Raw genomic sequence first — 13,265 nt, 5'->3', positions numbered from 1 at the left:
GGCGGTGTATGGAGATTTACCCGCAGAAATCGACCGCCTTGATTTTTTTGTTATCGCAGCGACTCTTGTCGAGAAACGTCCTCGGTCTGCCCAGTCACCCTCGATCTTTTTTTTCGGTTTTAATCTAAGCTAGCCGAAACAACTGCTACAATGGTTCGCGAACTCAAGCACCACGAGAAGAAGTACGTCTGCACCTATAATTCCGCCCGCAGAAATCTCAACCCGATCACACCCAACATCTTCAAAGCTTCACGATACCACGAAAGATTAATTGCTAACGCTAACCTCCTTGCAGACTTCTTCGGAAGGTCGATTTCCACAACTACAAGTCGGACGGCAACCACCGCGAACATGAGATCCGGCAACGATACCTCCTCCAAGACCCAATGGACTACCGCAAATACAACGCGCTCTGCGGTTCTCTGCGCCAGCTTGCCCACAAGCTCTCCCAACTAGATCCCGATGCGGACCCGCTGCGCAAGAAGCTTGAATCCGAGCTATTGGACAAGCTGTGGCGCATGGGAATCCTGAAGCAGTCCCGTGAGCAGGGCGCCGGTCTGTCCAGAGTCGAGCGCGAGGTTACAGTTTCTGCGCTGTGCCGTCGCCGATTGGCTGTTTTCATGGTGCGCTCTGGCATGGTTGAGACTATCAAGGCTGTAGGTTGCGACTTGGTTTGGGATGGGTATATGCAATAAAATGCTGACTTTGCTAGGCTACTACTTTCATTGAGCAGGGACATGTCCGTGTTGGTACTGAAGTCGTCAATGATCCTGCTTTCTTGGTTACTCGCAACATGGAGGACTTCGTCACCTGGGTTGATTCCAGTAAGATCAAGCGCAACATCTTGCGTTACCGTGAGAAGTTGGATGACTTTGATCTTCTGTGATTGATTAAAAAAAAGCATTTTGGGTTTTTGTTCTGATATACCCGGCGCTTGTGCATTGTGGCCTGTTTGGGTTTGGCGTATTGATGTTTCATGAAATGATATCTCATGTTCAAGATTCTGATAATTCGATATGGATATGAATACTACCTATATTATATAGAAATTTGGGGAGTAGAGCGCTGTACACATTTAGACTTGGGGTTACTGCAGGGCACTTCACCGCTTTTGCAGGGTGACCCATAGAGACTATACAAACGTGAACCTCGGTCTTGGTGCTCTTTTACTATTTATATTACTATCCACATGGATGATTCTATACAGCCCGCAGAAGGGATATTTTCTCACTTCCATAGGCTGTTACCAAATAGCAGATATTATCCGGAAAGGCAGAATGAACCAATGAGGTTCTACCAATGAAGTTCTTTATAAAAAGACATTTCTTTCAAATATTCCGAATGACCTCGTAAAAAGGTGACTTAAAGTTCGCGCAGGAATTCAAACTGCTGATCGGTCATGTGCACATCTCCAACGAATAGGCGTCTGTATAGACCGGCATGTTAAGGCAAATGGCTGGCAATTAATTAAAGTGTTCCTGGTTGGTTTACTCTCCCGTTCTAGGAGGGGTAGCAGGAGGGGCAGTTGTTTCTGACTATTTTTGAAGTTTTCTTCTATTCGAAGACTCGACTTGTATAATGTATGGAAATCAGTTGATTATGCCAAAAGATAGCATCACTAGAGCCGAAATGTGTATGTACCGTAGGCTATGTACAGTGTGCCAATAATAATAAGGGTATCTCAGTCAAACAAAAAGACAGCAATGCAAAAAATGCAAAAGGGACTGGAGATAAGAATAGGCCAGAGGGTGATATTCCCGCCAAGAAGGGACATGTGGAATGGGACCACTGAATGCAAATGCGGATCATCACTTGGGGATCATGGTATCATAGGAAAAGCAGGCAGTGTAGTTTTGCGAGCAGCACCTGTGCTAGGCTCTGTGAGTAATGATAAATGCTGAGAATCAAAATCAGGACCAAGAATTTAGGCATTAGGAAGAGTAGAAGACTTTGAACGAAGACACCCCCACCGTCTTCGAGCGCCATCCGATGGATTTGAATTCGAGTTGGAAGTGTTCTTGCCCTGGAGATCCAAGACCTGGACCTGTGGCTTTCCTCGAGGGGAAGGTAATTCTTCATCTTCAGGGAGATCCATGCGGAACCGTCGTACACTGCCTTCGCGCTCGGATTTGCCTTCCTCGAAGAACGGGGTGCGTGAGTCGCGAGTTTGGAAGCAGCGAGGTGCAACGCGACGCCAGAACCCTCGGACACCACTGCTTGCCCGGTCGATTTTCTCATACTCGCGCCGCCGGGTATCGGGTGAGGTCCATTCCATTACTGTCGCCGGGACATGAATGGATGAGGATGAGGGACTGTGGTGGTGGCGGCTGGGCAAGGTATTTGATCGATCTCTTGATGTGACGAAGTGTGGTGCACTCCTCGGTGGAGCTGAAGTAGACTCAGGCTCAAAGCGGAAGCTGGAATATGAAAGTGCAACAGGAGAGGAAGGTTCTGAGCTCCCTTTCTCTGTTGATATACGACCCTCTCGCTGGGATCTATATGTAGTTGATGCTGTCCGGCGCAGAGAAGGTCTTGTCTCGATCGAGGATCTGTTCGATCCATCGCCTTGGAACAGACGACATGACTCCCGGTGTAGCGCGAGTAGTGACTCTCGCTTGTCTTGCGTAGAAGTCGTAGAAGTGCGAGGTGATGTGACAGGCACGATGGCAGCGTTGGGCACAGCCCGGCGCGGTGAATGGAAGGAACTACGACGGCTATTGGGTCGCGATCGCACAGTGCTGCGGGATGCCGAGCGAGGGTGACTTGAACTAGTCGATGTTTGCGATTCTCGACGAGATGAAGATTTGGGCACATTTCCCGGTGGATCGATTCGTTTCACCTTGGCCATCTCAGATGGGTATATTGGTGAATCGCATCCTTTGAGCTCTGTGACGACAGGTTCACACTTTGAAATATCCAGAGATGGCTGAATGGCCAGGCATGTGACGGAGGCCATTTCCCGTCAGCGGGAAGTCTCGATCATAGGCAAATATAGGCAGGTGCCCTGATCAGATGTTGATGTATAAAAAGATTAGGGTTATTAAAAGAGGTCAACTCTCCATCTTGAACCAAAGAAATATAAGAAATATAAGAAATATACAGAAAAAAAAAATAAGTAAAATGAAGCGAATCTCTTTCCTTTTATTTATGTTCACACCGCTTCTCATCTATTTTAGCAGAGTGGGGGGTTCTAGGAGAGTGTCTGGCCATGATCGTCATATAGGCGCCTGCAGTTGCGAATGCAGGGGTTTTATTGTAAGTATGGGGTATAGGTCAGGGTATTTTATGTATAGATACTAATATAAAAAAGCACATTATTTACAACATACATCTACAAAATCTATGAATATAGTAGATATTAGAACTGTGGAAGATAAGTACGCTAACCTCTAGGTGTATGCATATTTAGTGTTGGGAACCCTAGTCTCAACGAGAGATCTACATAAAAATATAAAAAAAGGATTTTGTATAATAAAAACTTGAAATTGTCTCACTCTTCAAATTTAAAGAGATTAAAGAGAATAAATGAATTCAGGATTCTCCCGATCTGTTAAATCAAGCCATCTGCAAATGTTAGCAAAATGTTAGTTTAAGTAGTAGACGCCACTCACTCTTGATTCTCAAGTCTCACATACTCTGGTCGAGCAGTGAAAAGGAGCTTCTTCGCATTCTCACGGCGATACCACATCCACACACCGACCAACAGGAATAAACAGACACCCCAGCAAACGATAATTGTCACTTCAGCGGAGACATAGCGGGGAGCGTCCTGTGGACGGAAGGTTTGTGGGCCTTGGTGGTGTTAGCGCTTCTTTTTTTGCTTTTGGAATTTTTGCTTACCGATAATATTTCCGGCACAATATCCAATCAAATATAAAGCTGCCACTGTTGTCTTCTTAGTATATCCCGCGACATTAGAAGAAATCAGCGATAGTAATGCCACGAAAGGTGTCGGGCTGGCTTGTGTGAGGTAGTAACCAATCAAACGACCAACATTGTTTGATAGGGGTAGAGCGACAATGAGCAACATCCCCACAATTGAAGCGACGAGCCCACCCAAACTGGCCAGAACACGTTGACCGGTGATTTGTCCGACATAGCCATTGAGCAATAGCGCAATAATTTCCACTGCGCCGCCAGGGATACCCAGAATTAGACTCTCTTGATCAGTATATCCGAAGCTTGCAATCTAGACTTGATCAGCATGGAATATTCAAGTCTTTATATGGCCACATACCAACTGATTGAAGAAATTGGTAATACCCCCATTCGGAATATCAGCAATCAAAGCATAAAAGAAGAAAGCCCATGTCATCGGGTCCAAAAGCGCTTCTTTGACCTGATACAATTTGAAGTTCTTATTCCCAATGCCTTGCTGGTTGACCCTTACACGGGCAACAGCCAGGACCCGATCTTCTTCATTTAACCACCGTGCATTGAGTTGGTTGTCAGGTACAATCCAGAGGAAAACCAATCCCAAGCAGATGGTGAGGAGACCAGTGACGAGGAAAATAATCTTCCATGGATCGATAGAGGACCCGTGCTTTTCGGCACCGACGGCGATGCCGTAGGCGACTACTCCGCCGAAGATTTGGCCTACGCCGTTGAAGCTGAACCAGATGTTAACGCGGCTGCCTTGTTCTTGTTTTGTGTACCACTGTTTGGGATGTTAGCTTCATTGTATATAGCTTATAATATTGGTTTGGGGTAAGAAAGTTGTACCTGGGAAGTCAAAAGTGCAAAACCTGGTGTCACAGCGGCTTCGAACACTCCGAGCATAAAGCGGATGGCGATAGCACCGGAGTAGTTGCTGACAGCGGCAAAACAACTAAGGATCAATCCCCAGATTAATATACAGGCCGCAGAATATTTTCCTAGTGGGAGGCGCTGGAGGAGGCGGTTGGTCGGGTATTCCCAAGCGAGATAGCCTATGCAGAGATATTAGGTGTGCCCCAGAGTTAATCCAAAAGAAAAGCAGAGACATACCAAAGTAGAACAAACTCCCAAGCCACTGATACTGGTCTCCCTTGAGATTCAGATCCTTCTTGAGACCCATAACACTAGCATAGGAGAGAGTCGTTTCTATACATCGGATCACAGATTAACACTTCGGGGTTCAACCCAACAGAACAAAGCATTAAACAAAACCCTCTCTTGCCCTGCTTTGGAAACACCAGGAGAGACATGCACATACTATCAAGATAATTCATGCCATAGACCAAACACATGATAGGCATCATATGCCAATCAATAATCTTTAACAAGCGGCGATTTGTGGCCTCGTCTAGCTCGATAGTTTCGCCATGAAGACCGTCAAAGACCTTCATAGCCTCATCGGCATCGTGTGCATGCTTCTCTATGGTGGAGTCGACATGTTTTATCTTGCTCATGTCGGTGTTGGTTTCCACACCAGAGGAAATGCCGATATCCTTCTCCTCTGAGCCCATGGTATCGGTTAGGTTAGAGCGGAAAAAGTAGAGTAATTAAGATCAAAGGCCACCCAGAACAGAATTGAGCTCTCCTCGAATTAGCGTGCAACTATAGGTGATACCGAGACAATGTATAGAAAGAGGTCAAAAGAAAAACCGGGCGGGCACAGCTAAATAAGGTAAAAATGCACGGCAAGAATTCCGCACGTCCGGTAGCTTTGTAGGACGATCTTAGGACTTAATACTAAGTAGGCTACTATATCCCTGTACCCTGTGCCGCTGAGGAAAACCGTCGCTTCACATAGCGTTATCTGGGGGAGGAATCTTCCTAACGGTCCTATCAAGCAACGCAGTAAATGCAGCTCGGCAAGTATATTGTGGGTCTCTCTTCATGATAAGCTGATTTGTCTGGGGTTGGCGGTTTTTGATCTATCTCATTGGATGGCCAAGAGAGGGGGGGTTTGAGGGGAATGGATGATCGGCGTAGAAATTATTCTCGTCTTTCGTGTTTAGTAAAGGTGTTTTCAATATAGGGCTAGATACTTGGTGTAGGGTGGAATTGGTAGATCGGATGAATTACGTGAACTATATCTACCAGGATACTACTCCATGCAATGAACAGGCATTATCGAGATGCTGACACTTCGGAGATGCTTCCGACAAAGTTGAAGCAAAAGTACACTGTTAGTCTTATCTATTGTCCGCGGATATATCCCGAGTTTGGAGAAGACTTTCTTATCAAAGCTACTCCAAATATTCGCAGATATTCGCTTTTGATCTCATTCGAAGACGTGAAAAATGCTGCATGCAGACCACTTGCGTGTCATGCTCGGACTTAACCTTGCCCTTGCATCGTCTGGTACATGCGGGAAACGCCTTACCTTGTATAAGTCCTGGAGAGACTCGTGAACAACCATGTAAGAAAGCACCAAGCTGCAAAAAGGTTTATATAGCATGCCATCAAATATATTTTCATTATGCATCACGCATGCAACTATAATAGAACGGGGACTATTTCACGTTCTATTGCGCACCCACGCGGGCCAGATACGCCTCCCAGCCCTGCTGCTGGTATTGCTTAACGGCCTCAACAGGGTCCGCAGCGGCATAAATACCACGACCAGAGATAATAAAGTCCGCACCACGGCCAATAGCCGACTGGGGTGTCTGGTACTGCTGACCGAGCTTATCGCCCTTAGAAGAGAGGTTGACGCCGGTGGTGAAGACGACGAAGTCCTCGCCCTGTGCGGGTGCCTCGATAGACTCGACTTCGCCCAGCGACCGGGTCGAGACAAAACCTAGGACGAAGCTGGGGTACTTACGGGCGATATCAACAGAGGCAGAGGTGTATGCGCCTGTTGCGAGGGATCCCTTCGAGGTCATCTCGGCGAGGATGAGGAGGCCGCGCTCGGAGCCATAGGGGAAGTCAGTGGCTTGGGCAGTTTGCGCAAGGGCCTCAACGATACCCTCGCCGGGTAGGACGGAGCAGTTGATTATGTGGGCCCATTCGGAGATGCGGAGGGTGCCATTGTGGTATTGTTTCTGGACTGTGTTGCCGATGTCGATGAATTTGCGGTCTTCGAAGATGAGGAAGTTGTGCTTTTGGGCTAGGGCATTCAGGCCATCAATTGTTGCTTGGCTGAAGTCGGAGAGGATGTCGATGTGTGTTTTGATCACGGCGATGTAGGGGCCAAGGCCTGTAGATGGGTTAGTGGGCTGTTTGGAGGGGTGGGGTATGTTGCGTTCACTTACGGTCGGCAAGCTCCAGGAGCTCCTTTGTCGTGGTCACGTCAGCGGAAACGGTGACATTGCTCTTCTTCTCTTCGGCGACTTGGAAAAGTTTGCGCGCGAGGGGATTGGGGTGCGATTGAGCGCGGGCGCTGTAGGTCAATTGCGACTTGGACGACATGGCGGGGCCGAAGAGATGTGTATTTGGTACGAGTTTTTGGCGTTTCAAGAGGAAATTGAATGACCTCAGGGGTTGGAAATGACAAATGTCCCAGAATACAATTGTCTTTCGAGGTTCAAACGTAGAAATAATGTCGAAGTTCGAGAGAACCATCGGGGAACTTTTTCTGCCACAGCGGACCCCACTGGTAAAGGCTATATCTGTGGCGGGCTCTGCAATATTTGCATTCGGTATAGAAATACATAAATCTTAGATTTGAAAGTGATTTAGAGGATTATACACTTCAGGTTATTACAAGATTCAAAGCAGTTCCTTTCCAACTCCGAAAACACTCAATCCCCAGAGAGCACCCTGCACAAACCAGAAGAACCCACCCATCAGGCGGCCCTTGCCCTGTGGCTTGTCCGAGTACACATAGCCATAAAGGAATAGAGCGCGGAAGAAAACCCACAGAGCACCCAAACCAGCAGCCCACTCTGGGTACTTCAGGCCAGCGACTAGGGTGAAAAGCATTGTCTGCGAGGCATTCTCGAGGAAGTTGGTGTGAGCGCGCTGGGCGCAATTGAACTTCTCAGCCTTGGCCTATAACTAGTTTAGTAAGTGCGATTTGGTGTTTATAGGAAGTATGTTTCCATTGAATACGGGGCCTTAGGAAGGCCGAGTGATAGACGGGGGAATTGGACGCACGTTTTCCTTGCATAGCTCCATGGAGGCATAGCTGTGAGGGTAGGGCACCTTAGCCTCCTTGCGCATGTTACCAGTGATAGCACCATGGATAAAGCCCAAAACGGGGATGGCGCCGAGTGCGACGCCAATGACGGCGCTGTGAAATAATGTTAACCGATTTCAGAGAAGAAGTTTGAGGAACTTACCCGTAGTTGCTAGGAACAATAAATGCGACCATGATGAGAGAATCTAGGGTAATGATGTGATCGTTTATGTTTGCTAAAGGTCCTTTATAGGTAGGAAGCTCGGGAGTCGAGTCTCCGAGTTTCCGTCGGTGCAATCGATTCGGCCGTGCCGGGGGGGCCTGAGTGTGATATACTTGGCCTTTTGCATTGAAAGATGAATTGAAAGAACTTTCTAGATCTTACGCTTTGTTTGTTTTTTTTTTTTCTCTCTCGTTATTTGGAACAGTACATAATCCGACGTTATGCAAGGGATGCTTTCTCATTTCGCGAAGAAATGTCTAGATGCTATGAGTCCTAGTATATGTTGAGGGATACATAGAATGGCTGTTGAAAAATTCATGCCACGCTCGGCACCATCCTACTTACACTCCCGTACTTGGCCTGCCAAGCGAAGAAGTACAGAAGTGCTCCAAGTGGTTGTCCGACTAGACAAAAGCTGACCCAGAAGATGCAGTTTCCAATGACCCTGCCTTCGGGCCCGCGCATTTTCTCTAACGGTGCAGTGAGGCTAATTAATGGCAGCTGGAACATCATTCCAAAAAACGCGACACCTGGACTTAATTAGCGTCTGAGCTGTGATTAGAGAGCGAAATACGTACCGATGAAATTATGCGTCGGAATGCCAACCAGCATTTCGTGAAGAATCGCGGAGAGTGTGAAAACCATTCCACTCGCAGCCAGAGGGCTCCATCCACGACCCACCAGCGGTGAGTAGACATGTCTCTTCATGAATAGGTAGACAGGCCGGTTCCAAGATCGCCAATAACCACCCAGACTGGAGCTGTTCCACCAGTCGGTGTAGAATTCGCGATCTCCAAACTGCATGACTTCTGCCAAAGCGTTCAAAAGTGCTTGAAACAACGCAAAGAAGCCTGCAAGCCAAATGATCAACGAGATTGTGGACAGCTTCATAACCCGCTCCAATATGGAGGCGATGTCCATTACTGCGATCTTATCAATCGAGTTCCGCAACACCGGTGCGGCATACTGCGCAGACAGAAGCCAGATGAACACTGCTAGGACCACGAACTCTGCAAGGCGCTTTGCAACAAATGACCACCGGATGGATGCGGTGCGCGGATAAACAGGCTGATATACCAGTGTAGGTGCCAGCCAGAAGTATGCCAGGTTATTCATGGTAATATTCCTGGGGTAGGGGCATGAGGAGTAGATTTCGGGCAAGCCAGGGTCTGCAGAGGGATTGAGTAGAGCGAGACGGAGGTCACGGTTTGTGAAGGCATAAGAGCAATTTTTTAACCACACGATGATGGCATGCAACTCGCATATTGTCCCAATGCCCGGATGATGGATGTAGAAATATACCACGAAGCTAGTTACTGTGAGGCATAGCGTAGCATTAAGCGTGTGCAGGAACGCAGTGTACGGCCATGTAGACTGGAAGACCTTCTGGTCGTGCTCTTTTTCTTTTTCTGTCTTCTTTTGGCGACCCACTGCTTGCTTGGCTGCAGTAGCGGCTGAAAGCTCAATGATGTATGCCACGAGCAAATGACATGGAACCGAGGCAAATAATATAGACCCGAGAACAACGTCTTGCCTGCGATAGTCATGACATTTGATACATATTAACACGCCATACTATGTACTTATTAGTTGGTAACTCGAGACAGTAATTGAATAGCTTTTCTCACTTTCATGAAGTTCTCAATAATCAATCGCAGGTTCATCGCCACTGTCGGAACATTAGCTCCACATACAAAGGTACAATTTCTCAGCGACCCTACCAAGTACCAAAACCATGAGATTTCGAAAACCCAGAAAGTTGGGGAGCACGTCAGCCTCTCGACTGAGGCTGGAAGGGCGAGCTTCTGAGTGATATGCAGCTACATGGCGATATTTACTGCGTCTCTTTCGAGTTGAAGTTGATGGTAGAGAGACCTCTGTTTCATTCTGGACGGCACCGTTCGTTGACTTGAGTGATTCCTCGCGAGCGTTAATTGCTCCAGTGCGAGCCATCTTAACAGCTCCGCGAAGGCAGTATGAGAGATGGAAGGGCCTACTTTAAGTCGAGCTCCGATGAAACCGGAGCACCGACAGAGAGCAACACGAAAACTAGAACGCACAATTAGAGCAGATAGGCGAAGAGAAGAGAAATACAAAAAGACCAGAAACAAGATTGATTTAGTACTGTGACATTGGCGGGGGGAGACATAGCGCAAGCTTGCAGATAAAACCCGTAGGGGCCAATCAGCGTCACAGGTGATCAAAGGGACGGATCCTGCCCTCCGAAGAGCTTCGACTCTCTCCGCATCTTTTTGTTCTTTTTTAGCTTCTTTTTCAATATATCAGTTGAAACTTCTCTTTGATCCTCATGTTCGCCAACCGACAGCCTTGATCCTGTACATCTTTTCATCCCGGTCGCGATGACCTACTACGACGACAATGGAGGTGATGGCCCAGGGCGATTTGGAAAGAATTTCGATGGGCCAGTCGGACCTCGCAGACCACGTATGTTTGCTTGATCCGAAGTGATTTTGATTGAGCTTCTGCTTGTCCATAGCCTGACTGCTAACCGTTGCTCAGGTCTCGTCACGGATTATGGCTCTTCAATGGTACAATGGATGCGAACACGACAACCGAGATACAAAGGAGGATACCGACTGGAGACGGAACGACCGAGTCCCAGCTTTGCAGTCGATGTATGTATCGCTTGAACTACTTTGACCTGACAAAGAGACTGACTTGCGATAGGTTCTTCCCCCGATGGCGCGGCCTCATTCTGCTGTCGATACAATCCCCGTGCGACACCTTCACCAATCAATCGGAAAATCAAAGAAACCCATTGTCGTAGTGCGATGGACTCCCGAGGGAAGGCGGCTGTTGACCGGCGGTCATACGGGAGAGTTTATGCTTTGGAATGGAACGGCGTTCAATTTCGAGACGGTTATGGATGTGCGTATTTACAGCTTCTGCGAATGGCGCCCTTGCTAATCTGAAATGTTCTCTTGGTGCAGGCACACTACGATCAAATACAGGCTGGTGTCACATCCTTGGCATGGGCCCATAGCCAGGATTGGCTGGTCTCCGGTGGACAAAGAGGTGATATCAAATACTGGCGACCAAACTTCAACAACGTCGAGACAATCGATGACGCGCACCACGACGCAGTCCGCGATCTGGCCTGGGCACCCAGTGATACCAAGTTTCTTTCAGCATCTGATGACACAACCCTCAAAATCTTCGACTTTGCAACCCGAACGGCCGACGCGACACTGACCGGACACAATTGGGATGTCAAGTCTTGCGACTGGCACCCGACCAAGGGTCTGATTGTTTCTGGATCGAAGGATCATCAGGTGAAGTTCTGGGATCCACGCACTGGTCGCTGCTTGACGACCCTCCACAGTCACAAAAACACTGTAACATCGACGCGATTCTCGCGTGTGAACAGCAACCTCCTTGCTACTTCGTCACGAGACCAGACTGCGAGGGTATTTGATTTGCGGATGATGCGCGATATTTGCATTTTGCGAGGCCATGAGAAGCCGGTTTCGTCTTTGACATGGCACCCAATTCACAGTAACCTTATCTCGACTGGTGCCGAGGATGGTTCTCTCTATCATTATCTACTTGATGAACCTCACCTGCCAGCCGGCCAGATTCCCACCGTGGCACCGTACGACAGCCCGGACCCGGCTAATACTCCGCCGCAGGTAATTTATCCGGCTCATAAGATACAGTACGCACACGGCGCTACAATTTGGTCACTAGACTGGCATCCACTGGGCCATATCTTGGCTTCTGGATCTAAGGATAATTTCACTCGATTCTGGTCGCGGACTCGGCCCGGCGAGACTAGCTATATGAAAGACCGATTCCACATCGGCGAAGAGGCCGCAGAAGCCCAAGGGACATGGAACCGCGGGTTTGGCCGGAAGCAAATGCGCGAGGACGAGGAGCAAGAAATGCAGGATGAAGCCGACAGCCTGGTCGATCAACGACGACCAGGTGGCCCTGCTCTGCCGGGTATTCAAAGTGCGCCGCCGGCCGGCTCCCAGCCCGACGCTCCAGGCCTACTACCTGGTATTGGCAGTGCTCAGCCTCGGCAGCCAGGAATGGATGGCGCCGCTATGGGTGGGATGAATCCAGAACGTTTGGCTGCACTCATGTCCACTCACCCTCCATCGCAGTCGAGCACCCCCACACCAGGAATGCATGGGTTCCCCATGCCACAGGGTATGACCGGAACACCGCCTATGAATATGGACCTCGCACAGTTGCAGAAACAACTCCAGGGTTTCCCCATGCCACATAATTTCAACCTCCAAGCTTTGGCGAACAACCCTGGATTCCCTGGTGGATTTGGTGGCTTGCCTGGGTTGCAAGGTGGTGGTATGCCAGATGGGAATCGGAGACAGTGATGAAAAACGGACATCGGATTCAAGATGCACGTTGAATCGACTTGGCATTGGCGCAAAGGACATAGCATGACTACTTTGATGCGGGGCGACGGCGTTATTTGAGACATCAGATCCCATTTGTATCATAAGAAATTTTCAGGTATTTCGAATTCTGATTCTTTGTCGACAAGTCTGTTTGCGTAGGTTGGTTGGACATATTCCACACCCGTAGCTGCCGATCACGTAACTAGACAATTGTTGTATCCTGCGAATAGAATGGTCGAATGTAGTAGCAGCTGGGATACCATTCACAGGCCACCTTGCATAGGAAAGCTGGTGACTATAAGAACCATCACATTGACACCACCCCATACCATTGGTAGCCAAGTCGACATCCTGAAATTGCCTGCCTCATAGACTGCGCCGAGGCTATTGACCATAGAAGAGTCAGCTACCTAACCATTACGACCAGGCCCAGTCTCAAGTAATCCACTTACACAACTCCAACTATACTCCCCGCTAAAAGACCCTCCAGACCTGCAATAATACTGTACACCAACGGCACAATCCATATCACGTTCCAGTTACGGAAATGAGTCAATACCGCGCATCCAGAAACAGTGAGATGTGTCGCAGCGTAGAATAATAGTGTCCAGAA

The 13,265-nt window shown here is 48.3% G+C and overlaps 6 protein-coding genes across 6 annotated transcripts; 2 read left to right on the top strand and 4 right to left on the bottom strand.

Moving 5' to 3' along the window:
- Nucleotides 1-150: 150 nt before the first annotated feature.
- PGRI_077940 (snoRNA-binding rRNA-processing protein IMP3) lies at nt 151-886 on the top strand (the record flags this gene model as incomplete). The annotated part of the gene is made up of 3 exons (XM_040795508.1): nt 151-182; nt 296-656; nt 713-886. The coding sequence occupies 3 exons, from the start codon at nt 151-153 to the stop codon at nt 884-886; spliced, it is 567 nt and encodes a 188-aa protein (XP_040653185.1).
- A 1,038-nt stretch (nt 887-1,924) lies between these two features.
- Nucleotides 1,925-2,956, bottom strand: PGRI_077930 (uncharacterized protein; the record flags this gene model as incomplete). Its single annotated transcript, XM_040795507.1, has 1 exon — nt 1,925-2,956. The coding sequence occupies one exon, from the start codon at nt 2,954-2,956 to the stop codon at nt 1,925-1,927; it is 1,032 nt and encodes a 343-aa protein (XP_040653184.1).
- Nucleotides 2,957-3,512: 556 nt separating this feature from the next.
- Nucleotides 3,513-5,447, bottom strand: PGRI_077920 (allantoate permease family MFS transporter; the record flags this gene model as incomplete). The annotated part of the gene is made up of 7 exons (XM_040795506.1): nt 3,513-3,564; nt 3,612-3,792; nt 3,841-4,189; nt 4,238-4,657; nt 4,723-4,928; nt 4,987-5,082; nt 5,195-5,447. 7 exons carry the CDS (start codon nt 5,445-5,447, stop codon nt 3,513-3,515), a joined length of 1,557 nt encoding a protein of 518 aa, XP_040653183.1.
- Nucleotides 5,448-6,452: 1,005 nt separating this feature from the next.
- On the bottom strand, nt 6,453-7,338 carry pyrG (orotidine-5'-phosphate decarboxylase pyrG; the record flags this gene model as incomplete). Its single annotated transcript, XM_040795505.1, has 2 exons — nt 6,453-7,126; nt 7,182-7,338. The coding sequence occupies 2 exons, from the start codon at nt 7,336-7,338 to the stop codon at nt 6,453-6,455; spliced, it is 831 nt and encodes a 276-aa protein (XP_040653182.1).
- A 300-nt stretch (nt 7,339-7,638) lies between these two features.
- On the bottom strand, nt 7,639-10,223 carry PGRI_077900 (Membrane-associated, eicosanoid/glutathione metabolism (MAPEG) protein; the record flags this gene model as incomplete). Its single annotated transcript, XM_040795504.1, has 7 exons — nt 7,639-7,920; nt 8,026-8,161; nt 8,211-8,368; nt 8,616-8,800; nt 8,849-9,845; nt 9,899-9,939; nt 9,992-10,223. The coding sequence occupies 7 exons, from the start codon at nt 10,221-10,223 to the stop codon at nt 7,639-7,641; spliced, it is 2,031 nt and encodes a 676-aa protein (XP_040653181.1).
- Nucleotides 10,224-10,630: 407 nt separating this feature from the next.
- On the top strand, nt 10,631-12,628 carry PGRI_077890 (WD40 repeat domain-containing protein; the record flags this gene model as incomplete). Its single annotated transcript, XM_040795503.1, has 4 exons — nt 10,631-10,715; nt 10,791-10,906; nt 10,959-11,159; nt 11,222-12,628. The coding sequence occupies 4 exons, from the start codon at nt 10,631-10,633 to the stop codon at nt 12,626-12,628; spliced, it is 1,809 nt and encodes a 602-aa protein (XP_040653180.1).
- Between the last annotated feature and the right edge of the window lie 637 nt (nt 12,629-13,265).

This window comes from Penicillium griseofulvum (assembly GCF_001561935.1).
Source record: "Penicillium griseofulvum strain PG3 chromosome Unknown contig_6, whole genome shotgun sequence".
NCBI lineage: Eukaryota > Fungi > Ascomycota > Eurotiomycetes > Eurotiales > Aspergillaceae > Penicillium > Penicillium griseofulvum.
This window is presented reverse-complemented; position numbering and strand designations above follow the sequence as displayed.